The sequence below is a fragment of the Odocoileus virginianus genome, chromosome 14, assembly GCF_023699985.2.
Source record: "Odocoileus virginianus isolate 20LAN1187 ecotype Illinois chromosome 14, Ovbor_1.2, whole genome shotgun sequence".
Classification (NCBI taxonomy): domain Eukaryota; kingdom Metazoa; phylum Chordata; class Mammalia; order Artiodactyla; family Cervidae; genus Odocoileus; species Odocoileus virginianus.
Window position 1 is genome coordinate 32,313,790 of NC_069687.1, and position 16,772 is coordinate 32,330,561.

At 36.9% G+C, this 16,772-nt stretch overlaps 2 protein-coding genes across 8 annotated transcripts in view; one reads left to right on the plus strand and one right to left on the minus strand.

Moving 5' to 3' along the window:
* CPLANE1 (ciliogenesis and planar polarity effector complex subunit 1) overlaps positions 1-16,772 on the minus strand; it is a 104,758-nt gene that overhangs the window by 12,090 nt on the left and 75,896 nt on the right. For 5 of the 7 annotated variants that reach the window (XM_070476592.1, XM_020901628.2, XM_020901629.2 and 2 more), the window contains 7 exons: positions 11,854-11,976; positions 8,778-8,808; positions 8,133-8,264; positions 5,551-5,716; positions 3,522-3,580; positions 2,924-3,091; positions 1,837-1,964 (listed from right to left, as the gene is read on the minus strand). In XM_070476592.1, the coding sequence (XP_070332693.1) occupies positions 1,837-1,964; positions 2,924-3,091; positions 3,522-3,580; positions 5,551-5,716; positions 8,133-8,264; positions 8,778-8,808; positions 11,854-11,976 (807 nt within the window). The remainder of the gene's footprint in view (positions 1-1,836; positions 1,965-2,923; positions 3,092-3,521; positions 3,581-5,550; positions 5,717-8,132; positions 8,265-8,777; positions 8,809-11,853; positions 11,977-16,772) is intronic. The other 2 variants (XM_020901627.2, XM_070476594.1) reach the window with 2 other exon arrangements.
* On the plus strand, positions 14,803-15,282 carry LOC110129893 (cytochrome c). The gene has a single exon (XM_020881562.2). It carries the CDS (start codon positions 14,867-14,869, stop codon positions 15,182-15,184), a length of 318 nt encoding a protein of 105 aa, XP_020737221.2. The 5' UTR covers positions 14,803-14,866; the 3' UTR covers positions 15,185-15,282.

The window sequence follows — 16,772 nt, forward strand, 5'->3', positions numbered from 1 at the left end:
GAATACTGGAGTGGGTTGCCATTTCCTCCTTCAGGGGATCTTCCCGATCCAGGGATCAAACCCACATCTCCTGCACTGGCAGGCAGATTCTTTACCACTGAGCCACCTTTGGGAAGTCCCCACCAATGCTACTACTATTTTTCTCTACTATTCACACCACCGTGCAAGTTAAGTATTAGCCAATTTTAAAATGGAAAACATAAAAAAATTTAAAAAAATGAAAACATAGATGTTAAAATCATTACATCAGGTTAGAACAGCTAAATAACTGAAATTAGGGACGTCTTCCAAGAAACTGGAAGGGTATCATTACAGTAATAAGGGGAAATTTCCATGTTGGAATGGGAGCACACAGCATGTGTCTGGAAAACAAGCCTGCAAGTGTCATGGGTTATCTGGATTTTATGGAGAAAGGAGACTAAGGAAGCCGAAGGGGAAGACACCTTGCAGGCTAGGGAGAGGGTCTGGACTTATCTGCACAGGCTGGGGGTTACTGAGGACTTCTGTGTGCCTCGGCAGCAGGAACACCTCATCAAGCATAGCTCAGGAGAGGAGGCAGATAATGGGTCCAAAGGGGGCCAACGTATCAGCCCAGTCAAGTGCAAGGTAACAATACAAGCCTAACACTGGACAAGTCCAAGAAAAAAGACATATTTCCACATAATCCAAGACTTTTCCATATGACATTAAGAAACCATGATTCAAGTTTAAAATTGTCTCCAATTTTGGATATTTAATTTTTGTAAATGTATAAGGTATAAAATTTTTTTAAAAAGTTTTTAAAGGTCACTATTTTGAAATTCTAGTGTTTTTTTTTTTAATTCTAGTTTTAAAAAGAACAGAGTTTTCTTATTGTAATCTGTCAACCAAAATCAAGAGTTAACAAAATTATAAAGTTTTATCTAAAGGATTGTGATTTATGGAAACTCCAATTTTCTCAAATGAGGCAGTATACTAAAGGTCACGTTTTAGATGTGGTGGCTCTAGACTCTGCCCTGACTGGGTTTGAATACAGACTCTACCACTTTCTAGATATCTGATCTCAACTTTCTCTGCCTTAGCTTTCTGATGCTTAAAATGGGAACATAGTACTACCTTTCTAACAGAGTTGTAATTCTAATAATTAAACAGAACCTGGCTCACTAGTTATTATTATACAGTCTTAGCTGTATATATTTATACTACATGTTAGCTATAATTATACATTTTTAAACAAATACATGTTTTACTTTAGTAACAAAAACCCAAATATGGCAAAATTAAATAAAGGAAGGCTAGTCCAGGGCAGGACACTGGAGTGGGTAGTCTTTCCCTTCTCCAGGGCATCTTACCAACCCAGGGATTAAACCCAGGTCTCCTGCATTGCAGGCAGATTCTTTACCAGCCGAGCTACCAGGGAAGCCCATCAATAAATAAGTAACAGATATTATATGTTCAGATATGGAAAAGAATATTCAAAAATGGTAAAAACATATTATTTCAATCTGAGCCTCTCCAATGCCTCCTCTATGATATATCCATCCTATAATCTATTAGAAGTTGATTGTAAAAATGCCTACATCTTTAACCAGACACATCAAAGAAACTGATTCCCAAGTAAGTCATATCACACAGAATTAAAGGCCATTAGTTTAAGAAGATTCCTAGGGTCTTCTCATTTCAAAGTAATAGAACAAAATTCCAGTACAGCTAAATCTTCATCAATCTCTTGCATTCTGTTGAAATGGGAATTGCTTTTAACTGAGATTTAAAACTTTCACTAATGAAAACACAACTCTGGAACCAAGAAAGAATAGGTCCAAATTACACAAGATAAAAGAAAGCTCTCAATCTTACCACGTGGCCAAGGTGAGCCTTGAGATTGCCCAAAAGGTCTCCCTTTTTGGGTATAACTTGGTTTGGTGGATGTATGTCTGACTTTTCCAGGTCTGTATATTGGAAAATTGTGACCATGTCGATTCTCTCTAAAGTAGAAATCACATAATTATATTCTAGAATCTTTTATCAGTGATATATTATATTTCAAAAATCCAAATTCCAGCTCAGATTAATACATTCATTTGACTGGGCTTATTCTGTACCTCAGTGTATAGTGTATAGTAACTCTCCTTATACCTCAAAGTTTACTCATTTTTTTTCCCCAAAGAAATTGGTTTTTATTATCTCTCTAATCATTTCAAAAGCTGTATACATTTGCCAGTTATTTATTTATTAAATAGTGTGCATTATTTGAAGAAATATTCAAAGACAATCTCTATTTTGATTACACCTCAAATTACACACAAGTAATATGATTATATCTAGGTTTGTGTTGGGTAGCATTTCCTCTAGATTCTTAAGAGATGATGTTTACAAACCTAATCAGTTATTTTGTCAAAAGTGGTAATTTTTAACAACATTAAACTGCTAATTCATTTCCTCCTTCTGTGTCACTAACAAATTTTGTGTCTGACTGCCGTATGAGAAACTTGACTCTTGGGTCCTTTTCTTTAGCATCCATGCCTACTGAACTCATATCCAAACTGAGTGCAGGTCATTAATTTAAGAAACATGGTAGTATCTACAACTGAATCAGCAATACTTGGGAGGGGACAGCAGAAGAAGCAGTAAGCTGATGAGGACCATCTTTTTCTACAAGAGTGGAACCAACTGGAGAAACAGGGAGAACAGCTAGGAGGCAAATTGCAGAAGCAACAGTCACAAAAACTACAGAAAGGAAGAAAACAGGATTGAATGGACATAAAAATTGTGCTAGGCATTCAGAAGTGCTTTATGTCTTAATGGAAACTAATGATGGCACTGTTCCCCCTTCAATTTATTACCATATTTCAGAGCAAGCATACTGAACCTGAGTCACAACAGTGCTCCACACTTATCACACCTGGGGTTATCTCGCCAAATGACATGCCAAACCTTGTCTTACCCTCTTGGAGAAGGGGAGCGTTGCCTTCTGGGAATCGGAGCTTTTCTGGGTTTGTTAGGCAATGGTTTCTGAGCAGCTGCTGGAAGTTGTACTGATTCAGATAACAGTTCGTTCATCAGAGTGTACGCTTGTGAGAGTCGACGACTATAGTGGTCAGAGAGTAGCAATCTTTAAAATAAAAAATTAAATACCATTTAGTAAGAGAGTCCCTTTCACTTCATATTTCTAGAGGGAACACAGTGTTTGAAGATCACCTAGTACTGATTTTATTCAATGGAGTTCAATGCAAATTCAAATGTCAGATTTCTGAAAACCATTAGGAGGTGTTATTAAAGGCACCTGTTGGGTACTTAAGAAATGCACACATGTATCTGGATTGGGAGAGGGAGAGGGATTTCAGAAATAAGTTATAAAAATTGAATGGAATAAACAATATTTGAAAGCAAATTCGTAAAAAGGATTATTTTCCCTGCAGTTATCTCCCATACTTTTCTATTTATCAACAAAAAGGGACTACTGTGAAAACTAGAATGCCTAAGGCATTATCTATGGTCTCAAGTGAGTGACAGAATGATCAGTGTTTAACTACCAAACTCACCTGTCTTTTTCATGCTTCATCTTTTGTCTCAGTCTGATTTCCCTTGAAGTCATGTAAAACTGCACAAGAAATAACCAGTTAGTTCATTACTATTCAGTTCAAATAATTAAACCATTACAATCCATGGAAAACATGAAAATCCCACTAATAAATTTTAATAGGAAGCTAAAATATAATTTTGCTATTTAGGAACGGTATAAAACATTGTCATATTTGATGAAGCTTTCTACTCCAGCCCAAAACATGAAAATGTTAACACATCATGTAATTAAAATAAAATCCAATTTAATAAATAGAGTACAAAATCTATTTTAGCAGCTAAATTCATATATTTTCTCAAAAGGAGAGATCCTTATCAGCTGCAACTTAAAATGGAAAATAGGAACATTTAAGGATGGAGACAGACACCTATATTTTGTACTCTGTCTTGTGATTAATCTTACCAAGATCTTGGTTGATAAAAGCAGGAATGGGTGAGACATTCAAAATCATTATTTTAATGTTTTAAAATGTGTTTACCAGAAACTTACTACAGTAGGTTTACTGTTACTTGTAAACACTTCAAAATGCATGCAACACAAGGCAAACTGGCCAACATGAGCTATAAATATGTCTTATTCCAAACATTAAGAGTTACTGTTGACTTAATAATGAGGGTAAATCCTTTCACAGGGATGACTGTTTATATAAAAATGTACACAGAGAAGTGAATTCACTTTCTCAAGGTCCTATATAGTAGTCAATGATAAATGTAATGTTTTATTGATTTCTGATAAAAATAAAAATTTTAAATTACATTAATCCCTCACTAGTTCCATACCTTTACCCAAATAGAAACTAAACATTTACCTGCAATACTGAAGGAGGTGTCACAAAGTCTATGAATGAAACAGTCCCAACACCCTGAGTTAATTTATTCTAAATTTGGATATAATTCTAACCATCTGGGGTATCTGCTTGGCTGATGGGAGGGTGATATGGGAACTGACCCTCCATGGGGTGGAAGAATACACATATACACATGCACTGTAAGATTCTGGTATTCAAGTAGCTCTGAAGGTCATTATCATGTCTCCAGAGCTATCAACGAAATGTTATCTAATGTCAGCATGCTCTCTCCAGACACAGGTAAATAAATGACATTCAGTAATAGTTCACCTACTTTTGCACATTTGGTGCTTAAATGTGACAATCTTACTTGGAAGATTCACTTATTTTATAAAATGTGTTTCCCTAATGATGGTGAAAAAAAATGAAGTATATTTATTTCAGATTACAAAGTAAAAGATATACTATAATCCAAATGTAACATAAATGTGACTTTCGTAGTTATGTAATCATCAAAGTAATACTGCCTCATTTCATCTTCTGAAGAAAAACACTTCTGACCTAGCTATGGTGATATCCATAGTCAGGACTGGGTAAACAACTGTTGACAGTTTAAAGGAAAGCTGAAACACACACAGAAGTGCCACTGTTCTGTTGGTACATGACTGGATCATACTTTAAAAAGGTTTCTTTTGTAGACAACTTACAGAGAGAAAATTGATTTTTAAAATGCCTTTACTACATACACAGTCAAATTGTTCGACTGCAACTGACTTTTCACTGAAAATTAAGGGATTAGTTAGTTTCTTCTGTACAGCAACATGAATCAGCCATGAAAGTGAAAGTCACTCAGTTGTGTCTGACTCTTTGTGACCCCATGGACTGTAGCCTACCAGGCTCCTCTGTCCATTGGGAGCCATGTCACCCAATCCCTTGATCTCTTCATTCAACGGTTAAAATATTAGAACCATAATTAGCCTCAGGGAGAAAAAATATTTTAAGACAATTGAATAAAACATGGTTTGTAGTCCCAGCTACATTTTGTTAAGGTAATTTCTTAATTTTCCCTGACTTAAGTAGAATGCTGACTTTTCTATCAAATAATAAATGATTCCAAATTATATTCATCCTTCTCTCAAATGCCTGCCAGGAAAAAGTTATACATATTCTGTATACATTACCCTTGACACTGCAGACTTACTGGGTTACTCCTGGGGCAGAAAGGATCATGTTCTTGCCCTCTCTTCTCTGCCAGCTGATTTAAGTACTCTGCCATTCTTTCTTTTCGTTTTCTTTTCATCCAGACTTGAAGCTCTCTTCTCTCCTTCTCTGTTCTTTGTGGACGTCTACCAGAGGGATGTTGAATCCTGAGAAATTTAACCAGCAGTGAACCACTTGATTTTAAATTTGTTATGGAGATAATACATGTACTACAGTTTTCACTGTGGCACTATTTACAATTGCCAGGACATGGAAGCAACTTGAATGTCCACTGATAGGTGAATGGATAAAGAAGATATGGTACATACATACAATGGGATATTACTCAGTCATATAAAGGAATGGAATTGAGTCAGTTGTAGTAATGGGAATAAATCCAGAGCCTTGTCATACACAGTAAGTCAGAAAGAGAAAAACAAATAGTGTATTAATGATATATGTGAAGTCTAGAAAAACGGTGCTGATGAACACATTTGCAGGTCAGGAACAGAGGTACAGATGTAGAGAATGGACTTGGGGACACAGGTGGGGCAGGAGAGGTTAAGATGAATTGAGAAGGTAGCACTGATACATACACACTAGCATGTGTAAGCCGGATAGCTGGTGGGAACTGCCGCAACGCACCGGGAGCTCGGCTCAGTGACCTGGGAAGGCCCAGAGGGGTGGTTCGGGGGTGGGGGTGGGGATGGGGGTGGGAGGGAGGCTCCAGAGAGAGTGAATATATGCATACATGTGGGCTTTCCTGGTGGCTCAGACAGTAAAGAATCTGCCTGCAATGCAGGAAACCTGGGTTCAATCCCTGGGTTGGGAAGACCCCCTGGAGGAGGGCATGGCATCCCACTTCAAAATTCTTTTGGGTTTTCCTGGTGGCTCAGCTGGTAAAGAATCCGTCTGCAATGTGGGAGACCTGGGTTCAATCTCTGGGTTGGGAAGATCCCCTGGAGAAGGGAATGGCTACCCACTCCAGTATTCTGGCCTGGAGAATTCCATGGACAGAGGAGCCTGGTAGGCTACAGTCCATGGGGTCACAAAGAGTCAGACACAACTGAGTGACTTTCACTTTCATGGCTGATTCATGTTGCTGTACAGAAGAAACTAACAGAAGTGAAGCAATTATATTCCAATAGAGAAATACTATTTCTTTGGAAAGATTCTGCCCCATCTTGAAGAGTCATATGCTTATGATGTCTAGTCAATTTGCTCCAACCTGTCCCCTGAAATCCACTGACAACAATCTCAGGTCACCAAGAGCCTCTTCAGTCTTCATCCTACTGGACTTCTCTATAGTATCTGGTGCAACTGGCTTCTCCTTTCTGCTTTAAACTCTCCCTTACCTGGGTCTTTTTCTCACTCTCGAAACACAATACAGCCTCTTATACTGGGCACCCTTCTTCTCTGCTCACCACCAATATGAATGTTTTTAAAGGTTCTGTTTTGGATTTCTTCATCGATCTATTCCTGGACCATCTCAATCACTTCCAAAACTTTTAACACAGAGATGACTTCTAAGCTGCAGCCCTCCTGGATCCAGATCTGGCCTCAGGTTCCTGCCCAGGCTGTACTTCCCAGGGTCCAACTGAGCTAATGAGGAGCATGGCAGGGATGCTGTGGCTGGCCCTGACCTGTAAGAGACAGGACTCCTCTGAAGTTGACTCTGGCTTAATGTCTCACCACTGACCCAGCTGAAGCTTTCCTAGAACCACACTGTACTCTGGACTTAACTGACTCAGCCTTCTCTCCTCCACAGGGAGGGGCCAGACTTGCACTGTGGTCTGATGCCTCACTTCTGATTTTCTTCCTCATAGGCATTTTCTCAATACAGCTTTTGTACATCTAATCCCATCCTGGCTTCTACACAAAGAGTACTAACAGTGACACAAGAAAACAGGTGGTGTGAGACAGCAATTCGGGGCTGACTCAAAACACCCAGCACGGGAAGAAGACGCCATCCTAACGTGAAGATGGGTTATGGACAGAGACGATGTGGTTTTATACTAGACACCTGCTTTTCTTCTGGGAGTCTGGACTCTTGGGATGTGCCAGGCAGAGAGTACCCTCACCAAACAACCCCCAGTGAATCAATAAGTCAAAAGGTGTATGTATCCCAAAGAAGTATTGGTAGAAGAGGCAGCCTTTATTATATCAAAAACCAGTTCATGGCCCAGGAAAGGCAACAAGGAAAAACATTGTAACATAATGTTCCCAGAAAAGCTATTTAAAATGTATTCTAAAGGTTCATGTCTAGGGTAAAGTACTATGAACTAAATTATTAATTACTTTAAGAAGAAATAGGATTATATTTCTGTTTCACTCAGAGCGATGATGAGACCTTCAGAAAACTCAGGACACAGATGTGCTGTATTAGCTACAGAAGCCAGTCTATGACTGTCGGAGGAAGGAGGGGAACGACACATAAACATCACAAAGTCTATTAACAGGGGAAAAGTATCTATGTAAGCTCTGAATCTGTTTCCTAAAAAATCACCAAAAATGGTCATTTTTTTAATACTCTTGAACCATAAACATTTTAAACAGGTTAAAAATGAATTATTCAATGATTACCTGGAGATGCTCCTAGCCTGTTGCTCTGTTAGGCCAAGCTCTTCACTGGAAACTCCATCTTTTGTTATAAGGTCATTGATAATGTCTGCAATATCAGTCAGTTCACTCATCTGGAGTGGATCTACCGAAACCCTTCATTCCCAAATGCAATATGAGAAATACAAATCAGTGTCCACAACTTACTTATATTAGGCAAAAATGAGTGTTTAAAACTACGCTCTCCAAGAGCATAAATGAACACAAAAAATGATAAGCATATAACTAATTTCATTCTATTGCTTTAATCTCATTAATCCTCAGTGGAAAAGCCTAATCATCAGTAATTGACAACTTCATATGAACTCTCAAAGGAGCAAACATAAGGCCTAGAAGACAGCTTCTAATCTGTCCTGCCTATTGCAATTTAATACATATGTAGTAAAAGAAAATACAGCAAATACTTTAACTACCTATACTCTAAAACAGTAAGAGAGATACAACATAATAATCATAAGTTTCTTAAAAGATCCCATTCCCAATGGGAATTACATTCCTTTAATCCACAAAAAATATATAGTGTAAGTTTACATACATAAGAACAACAAAATATCCAGGACATATGATTTGTACCTAACTGCAAGTAAAACTATGAACTAAGATAGTTACCTTTCAAATAATTCATCACTGTTATTCACACCTTAAAAAAAAAGAAACATTACTATCAATTAAAATTTCAGGTCAGTTATTTTTTTCTATTTTAAATTATTAGCCTGATCTAGAAATTGTATGTCCAGAAACTGAAATATTTTTAAACCTCCATTTGGTGGTGAATAGTGTCCACATTTTAAGATTACTTGTCTATCCAGAGCACTCTGAACAATACATGTTAGGAGGTATAATCTACTTTGCTTCATACACACAGTTTAGAATACTGGAGTGTGATTTACTAAAAAGAAAAGAAAACAAAAAATCTTTTGATGATCTGAAAGGAATACTTTGTAGAAAACATCTAATTTAATCCCAAAAGCCTTTACATGGAAGAACATGACCCAAAGGATGATTTTTAAACCTTGTCCAGTATTAATAACATGTCTTTAAAGCAAAACATAGCCTTTTCAGCTTTGTGTTTAACCCTCAAAGAGAACTGAGTTAACACAGAGAAAAGTGTCCTGACATCTCTTCTCAAACACATGTCCTTAAGATTTTCTTATACTAAGATAAACCCACCTTGCCTCTATGACTGAGACATCCACATGTTTTTAATATTAAATGATTTTGCTTCCTTAAGCACATTTTTTGCTTTTTAATCCTCATATCAAGAATTTCACATTATCTTTGGTCTCTGAGTCTGGTCATTTGTGAGTTCTTCAATAATGGTATAAGTATAGACTTGTTTATATAGTTGCTAAGTCATGTCTGACCCCAAGAACTGTAACCACCCCCCAGGTTCCTCTGTCCATGGGATTTTCCAGGCAAGAATACTGGAGTGGGTTGCCATTTCCTTCTCCTGGGAATCTTCCTGACCCAGGGATCAAACCTGCATCTACTTCAGCGGCAGGCCGATTCTCTACCACTGTGATACCAGGGAAGCCCTAAGTATAGACTAATCAGATATAAAAGATCTAAGAAATGGATCATTTTATGGAAATGATTTTGATAAAGGCAGAAAAGTGTTAATAGTCAAATAACAACTTTTAAAAATAGTTATGTAGGAAGATTCTATCCTTCATTTTCAAACCATCTTTGGATTTTTTTATTTGGGATGGCCTTTATAAGTTACTAGCAAATACAACAGATCAGCTTCATTCCTTGATAGCCACAATTCCTTTTAAAAAAAATGCCAAACAGTGACACTCAGCCTGATCATCAACTTCACTTATCAGAAATACCTCCTACACCGATAGGTCTTAAAGTCCTCAAAAAAACTGTCTTCTTTCCTGACTTTCTGGTGGCCTGTGAAACTGTTAGCGATTCATTTTTTCCTGAAAGTCCCTTCACCAGAGGCTGCTCATGCACTTCCCTCACTGGGTGGGGTGGGCTCCTCGTGGTCTCTGATGGGTGATATTTCTCAGGCTAGTCCTGAGCATTTCCCCATTTACCATCAGTATTAACTATATAATTAGGGAAAAGGCTCTTCTGTTTTTTAAGCCTAAACCTCTCAGCAAGCTACATTTGCTTATCAAAAGCTAGGTCCTAAATGTGATATGAATATTGCCTTAAATGCTACATTTGGTTGAAGGTTCTCTACAGTTTGACATTAAGACCTGGTGATATCCTTGCTCTTAGTCTGACAATGCTAACCAGCCATTTGCTTTCTCCTTTTCCACCCTGCCATCCACTTAGTCAGTCAGTATCATCAGCTGCCTATTCAGAATGTCTCATTTCTTTTCTCCTTTCCCACAACACTGCTCAGACCCTCATCACTGCCCAGCTCACATTAATTTAAAAGTTCACTAACTGACCTAGGCCTCCATCCTAGGCTTCTTCCAAATCTCTCCTGCTCAAAATTTGTCAGCGATTCCCAAGTACAAAATGGAGTTTAAATTTCTCAGATACAGTCAGAACCCACTAAGGCCTTTAACTTCATTTCTCAATTCTCCCTTCCATAAGAGGAAAGAGGAAAGATACTGGTGACCAAGAACCTACAGGAATCAAACAGATTCTCAGGTAAATGCTTTATATAAGTAATTATTCTTCACAACTCAGTGAATAAAAATGATTATCCCTATATGATGATGACTGAAATACGAACAGAATCTAGAAACAGTTTAGAGAAAAAATATAAAGCTTAAAACCAGCTTAATAGTTTTTGTTTAAATAACAGCAATGCCATTTAAAAATAGCATTTTTAACTTCTTATATTACTTTAATAATGGTAATAAAACATATTACAAACATTCAATAAAATCATCCTTATTGACCATAAGTATCTGAGGGCAAAAAAGGTATTTCAAGGCCACTGTTAAGAGTTCCAACTGTGATAGGTAGTATGCCCTGCTATTATTATGACACAAAATATCACTTAGGACTAAGGAATAGCATTTTTAACTGTCAGCTCTAAAAGAAATAGAATGAACAATGGCCCTGAATTTCTCTAAGCCTGAATATTCTCAACTGTAAAATGAGAGAATAATGGTAGCTAGATCACAGGTCAGGCTTACACCGGGATCAACACACATAAAACAGTGATGTCTGGCATGTGGAAGAGGCCCAATAAGTCACAGTCATTATTTTGTTTCCAAATCAAAACTCTTAAAATTGGCAGTTTTAATTTCTCAATTTTAATAAAAATTAAATAGTATAGTATTATAATATACTGGTGTAATACTATAATGTTTCAGTGGCTATGTATTTAACGGGGCTTCCCAGGTGGCGCTAGTGGTAAAGAACTGTCTGCCAATGCAGGAGATGTAAGAGACTTTGGTTTGATTCCTGGGTCAGGAAGATCCCCTGGAGGAGGGCATGGCAACTACTCTAGTATGCTTGCCTGGAGAATCCCATGGACAGAGGAGCCTGAGTTACACAGAGATATGACACATCTTGTAGTGTATCTTATGAAAGTGACACGATAATATAGTTCTTCATGTAAATGGCACAATTTTTAACTTTCATTTCCCTGAAACTTATGAATATTGCAATGGCTTCACAAATCCTTCACAACTATATTCCCAGTAAAGTAAGTACTCTTCAGTAACAGTATCTTGGAAAATAAGAGTAAAGGAAAAACAGTTAAGAACAATACCAAGAGAAGTCACATTCTGGTCACTGGAAAGGCTGACGGCTGAATGAGCTGAAGGAAGCACATAGGTTTTCTGGCTAGGGTAAGTTTCCGTTACTGAAATCTCTTCTTTGTCCCTCTGATCTTCTTTATTTATATAGGTCAGGAAGTGCATTAATCCAGAGTATATATTACAATAAAAAGAAAATAATGATAATGGGAAAAAAAATCACATGGAAAAGACATTATTCTGATAACTTTCTTACTGTATAATAAAATAATTTAATATAGTATTTAAAGTTTAAACTGCCTCATGGTAATAAAACTTATTATCTACTACTAAATTTATTATCAACTTCAGAAAACACAACAGATGGAGCTGCAGTGAATAGGTCCATTACCTGTATAAAACACAGAAGAAATGGTAAATTAAAAAAAATCATATATAACCAATCAAACGTGTAAATAAAATAAGTCTCCTGGTGTCATAAGATAAAAAGGAATTCAAATCTGGGCCCTAAATGGACAATGCTGCTAGTATAGTCCAAGGAGGAACAGGAGATGTGGTTCCTGCAGACACAGTGAGAGGAACTGAGAATGCTGAAGGACAGTTCTGTCCATAAAGTGGGGGAAAAAAAATTCTGCCCTCAAGAAATAGCAAACTTTTTTATCTTCCTGGGTAGTGGATGGGAAAAAACATAAAAGTTAAGTCTGAGAAAACAGACACCCACCCCTGTCTTGCTCTACTACAGGCAGGTGTGGGATCTGAATTTATACTATCTATGTGGTACAGCAACTCTAAGCCAAAAAAATGATTATAAAAACTTGTCCTCATTTCCTTCTACTTCAGTAACAGCAAGAAGAAAATAACAAAATCACGCCAAAGAAAAACATAGACAACCTAGCAGAACTACCCCCCTAAATAAGCTCAGTATAAAAAATTACAACGCACACAAAGGCATAAGCAACCCAGAGAGTCAGTATACACATCTGACAATTGAAAATATGCACACATGAAATAAAATAATCTGAAAGGGCAAAAAATATTACTAAAATGATTAAACTGATAAAATAAGGTATAGAAACAACAATAAAAGAAAAAGACAGAGTACATCCAAAGAACAGATAGATTTGAAAAAGAAATAAATCTTCTGGACATTAAGAATGTAGTCACCAAAATGAAAGTCCTACAGCAAAGAAGACACAGCAGTAGAGAGAATTAGTAAACTAACAGACAGAGTTCCGAGGAAATATCCTGGAGCACCTCACTGAGAGAAAAGGCAGAACCTGAGAAGCTCCAACATACCTCTAACAAGTGCTTCAGAGAAAGGGACAGAAAGAATGGGGAGGAAGCAACACTCCAGAAGGAAGCAGATAAAACTTCCCAGTGTTAAAACTGCAAACTAACAAACCATTCCTACTCCCATATAGAATAAATAAAAATAATTATACACCTAGATACACCATTTCAAAATGCAGAATAAGCCAAAAAGAAAGACAAAAGCTGTAAAAGTGATCAGAGATAAAAGAACAGCAATTAGACATTAAGTGGGTATTATAAACATAGCAATTAGAAATGTCAGTGGAAAATGGAATAATATCTTAAAAGACTGAGGGAAAATAAGTAGCAACCTAGAATTCTGACCTCGACTATAAGCCATAACTCACAAATTGTAGTAAAATTACAACTATTTTCAAAGACTGGGAGAATTTGCTACTAACAGACTCTAGTTGAAATAACTAATAAAAGAAGGAAGAAGGAAACAGTCCTCAAAGAAGTGGATGCAAGGAGCAACTCTGGGCAATAACAGCACAAAAGAGAAAACGCCAGACTGCACCTTGGGGAATAATGACGAGTATTATTTGATGAAACTTGTGTTTTTGTCTAATATATTTAATTTTTACATATGTACATCATTCAGTTTACAATTTCTTTGAAAAAAAGAAGCAACTGAGGGGAAATAAACTGGCAAAGATGCTGATAAATTCAAATTAGTACAGACATATAAAAATAAAAGACAAAAGAGACTAAGTGGGCAGGTTAAAAACAAGGTACAGATCTAAAATATTAGAAAACAATATCAGAGATGTGAAGAGGCATGTGTGTATGTATGCAGAGTCGCATGCAAATCTTTGCAAACCCATGGACTGCAGCACGCCAGGCTCCTCTGTCCAAGAAATTTTCCAGGCAGCAATACTAGAATGGGTTGGCATTTCCTCCTCCAGGGGATCTTCCTGACCAAGGATTGAACCTGCATCTCCAGTGTCCCCTGTATTAGCAGGCGGATTCTTTACCACTGAGCCACCTGGGAATACCAGTGCTAAAAGCTCTAACATAAGACTTTATGCTGCTTGTGAGGTAAATATATTCATCTCAACACTCAATTCTGAATGTTGAAAATTTAAGAATATGCCCTAAGAAATAAAAACAGAATGTATAATTTCTGAACAAATAGAGGGGGAAAGAGTGAATATAGAAAACTCAATCAAATTGAGGAAAGAAAAAAGGACAAAAAGTAAACAAAAGATAGAGTAAATAGGAAGCACAAAATAAGATAATAGAAGTAAGCACAAATGTATCAGTAACCACAATAAATAGCTGCTTATATCTTATGACTGAAACACAAACTATGTAATTATTTAGAAGAATGAAATCTAGCCATATTTGCTGAACACATCTATAACACAGTCACTCATCTTGAAAGTAAAAGAATGTCTAATGACAGGAAATAAAGGGAACAGAGGAACATGTAAATGACACCATAGAGACTCAATTAACAAATGAAGACCCTGAAAAATACTTCAGGACAAACAGCCAAGTTTCTTCAACAAATAAACTAGAAGGGGAAAAAGAGAAAAAAGAGGAACCCAGAAATAAGAATTGTAAGCCATCAACCAAATGCCATGTATGGACCTTATCTGGACTCCAACTAGACCAAATAAACTATTTTTTAAAATAAGCCAACTGGAGAAAGCGGGGCGTTCGGCTTGTGAGCGGGAACTTCTCGGTCGCGCACAGAGAAAGAACGATTTAAAAATGGGTGATGTTGAGAAGGGCAAGAAGATTTTTGTTCAGAAGTGTGCCCAGTGCCATACTGTGGAAAAGGGAGGCAAGCACAAGACTGGGCCAAACCTCCATGGTCTGTTTGGACGAAAGACGGGTCAGGCTGCTGGATTCTCTTACACAGATGCCAACAAGAACAAAGGTATCACCTGGGGAGAGGAGACGCTGATGGAGTACTTGGAGAATCCCAAGAAGTACATCCCTGGAACAAAGATGATCTTTGCTGGCATTAAGAAGAAGGGAGAGAGGGAGGACTTGATAGCTTATCTCAAAAAAGCTACCAATGAGTAATAGTTGGCCACTGCCTTATTTATTATGAAACAGAAGTGTCTCATGACTTTTTATGTGTACCATATTTAAATTGATCTCATACACTAGAATTCAGATCATGAATGGCTGATGGAATAATTCTGTTGGACAGTCCTGATTGGTTTGTGGCTAAACGAATATGGTCAGCTTTTTTAATTTTGATAGTAATTCCGGTTCAATAAGTACTATCACTTTTCCCATTCTAAAGAGATGATTGAACTTGAATAAGGAATATTAAACTTTTTAGGGAGATGGTGCATTCCTTCTCAAACCCTATAAGAGATTGGTTTTATATTTAGATTTCTATAACTGGTTATATTAATATATTTAAATACTGAAAAAGGTCCCTTCACTGTCTCATAGAACAGAGGAGGATTCACATGTGTTTGAAGTTGTGTTCATTAGCCTGTTAAGGCAAGAATTGAAAATACAATGACAAATTCCACTTTATCTTTTTGGTTTTATAAACTATGCCAATTTAATTAAAATTCTCTATCTAAAAAAAATAAAAATAAAAAAAAATAAAATAAAATAAGCCAACTGGCAATATTTGAACATTTATTAGGTACATGACAATATCAAGACTTTTTTATAAAAAGAGGTGATAATGTTGTTATTATTTTTAAAATAGACCTTGTCTTTTAGAGAATGTTAAAATATTTATGGATAAAATAATGTGTTGTCTGGAATTTGCTTTAAAATAATTCAGGAAAAGGTAGAAAGAGTGGGTGGGATATATAAAACAGGATTGGCCATGAGTTGATACTTGTAAAAGGTGATTGTTGCGTACATGAAGGTTAATTACACTATTCTGTCTTCTACTGAAATATGCCTGAAATTTACCATTAAAATTTTTAATAAAAAGTATCAAAAAAGATATACCAGGCAAAAGAAAACAGAAATGGACCTATTAAAATTGACTTTGAGTCTAAACAACATTATTGAGAATAAAGACAGTCATTACTTAATGATATTTCACTCAGTCGTGTCTGACTCTTTGCGACTCCATGGACTGCAACACGCCAGGCCTCCCTGTCCATCACCAACTCCTGGAACTTACTCAAACTCATGGCCATCAAGTCAGTGATGCCATCCAACCATCTCATCCTCTGTTGTCCTGTTCTCCTCCTGACCTCAATCTTTCCCAACATCAGGGTCTTTTCAAATGAGTCAGTTCTTCACATCAGGTGGCCAAAGTATTGGACTTTCAGCTTCAACATCAGTCCTTCCAATGAATATTCAGGACCGATTTCCTTTAGGACTGACTGGTTGGATATCCTTGCAGTCCAAAGGACTCTCAAGAGTCTTCTCCAGCACCATAGTTCAAAAGCATCAATTTTTCAGTGGTCAGCTTTCTTTATAGTCCAACGCTCACATCCATACATGACTACTGGAAAAACCAGAGCTTTGACTAGACTTTGTTGGCAAAGTAATATCTCTGCTTTTTAATATGCTGTCTAGGGTGGTTATAACTTTTCTTCCAAGGAGCAAGTGTCTTTTAATTGCATGGCTGCAGTCTCCATCTGCAGTGATTTTGGAGCCCCCCAAAAATAAAGTCTCTCACTGTTTC

Coding starts and splice junctions, on each gene's coding strand:
- LOC110129893 (XM_020881562.2), top strand. CDS start 14,867: ATGGGTGATGTTGAGAAGGGCAAGAAGATTTTTGTTCAGAAGTGTGCC.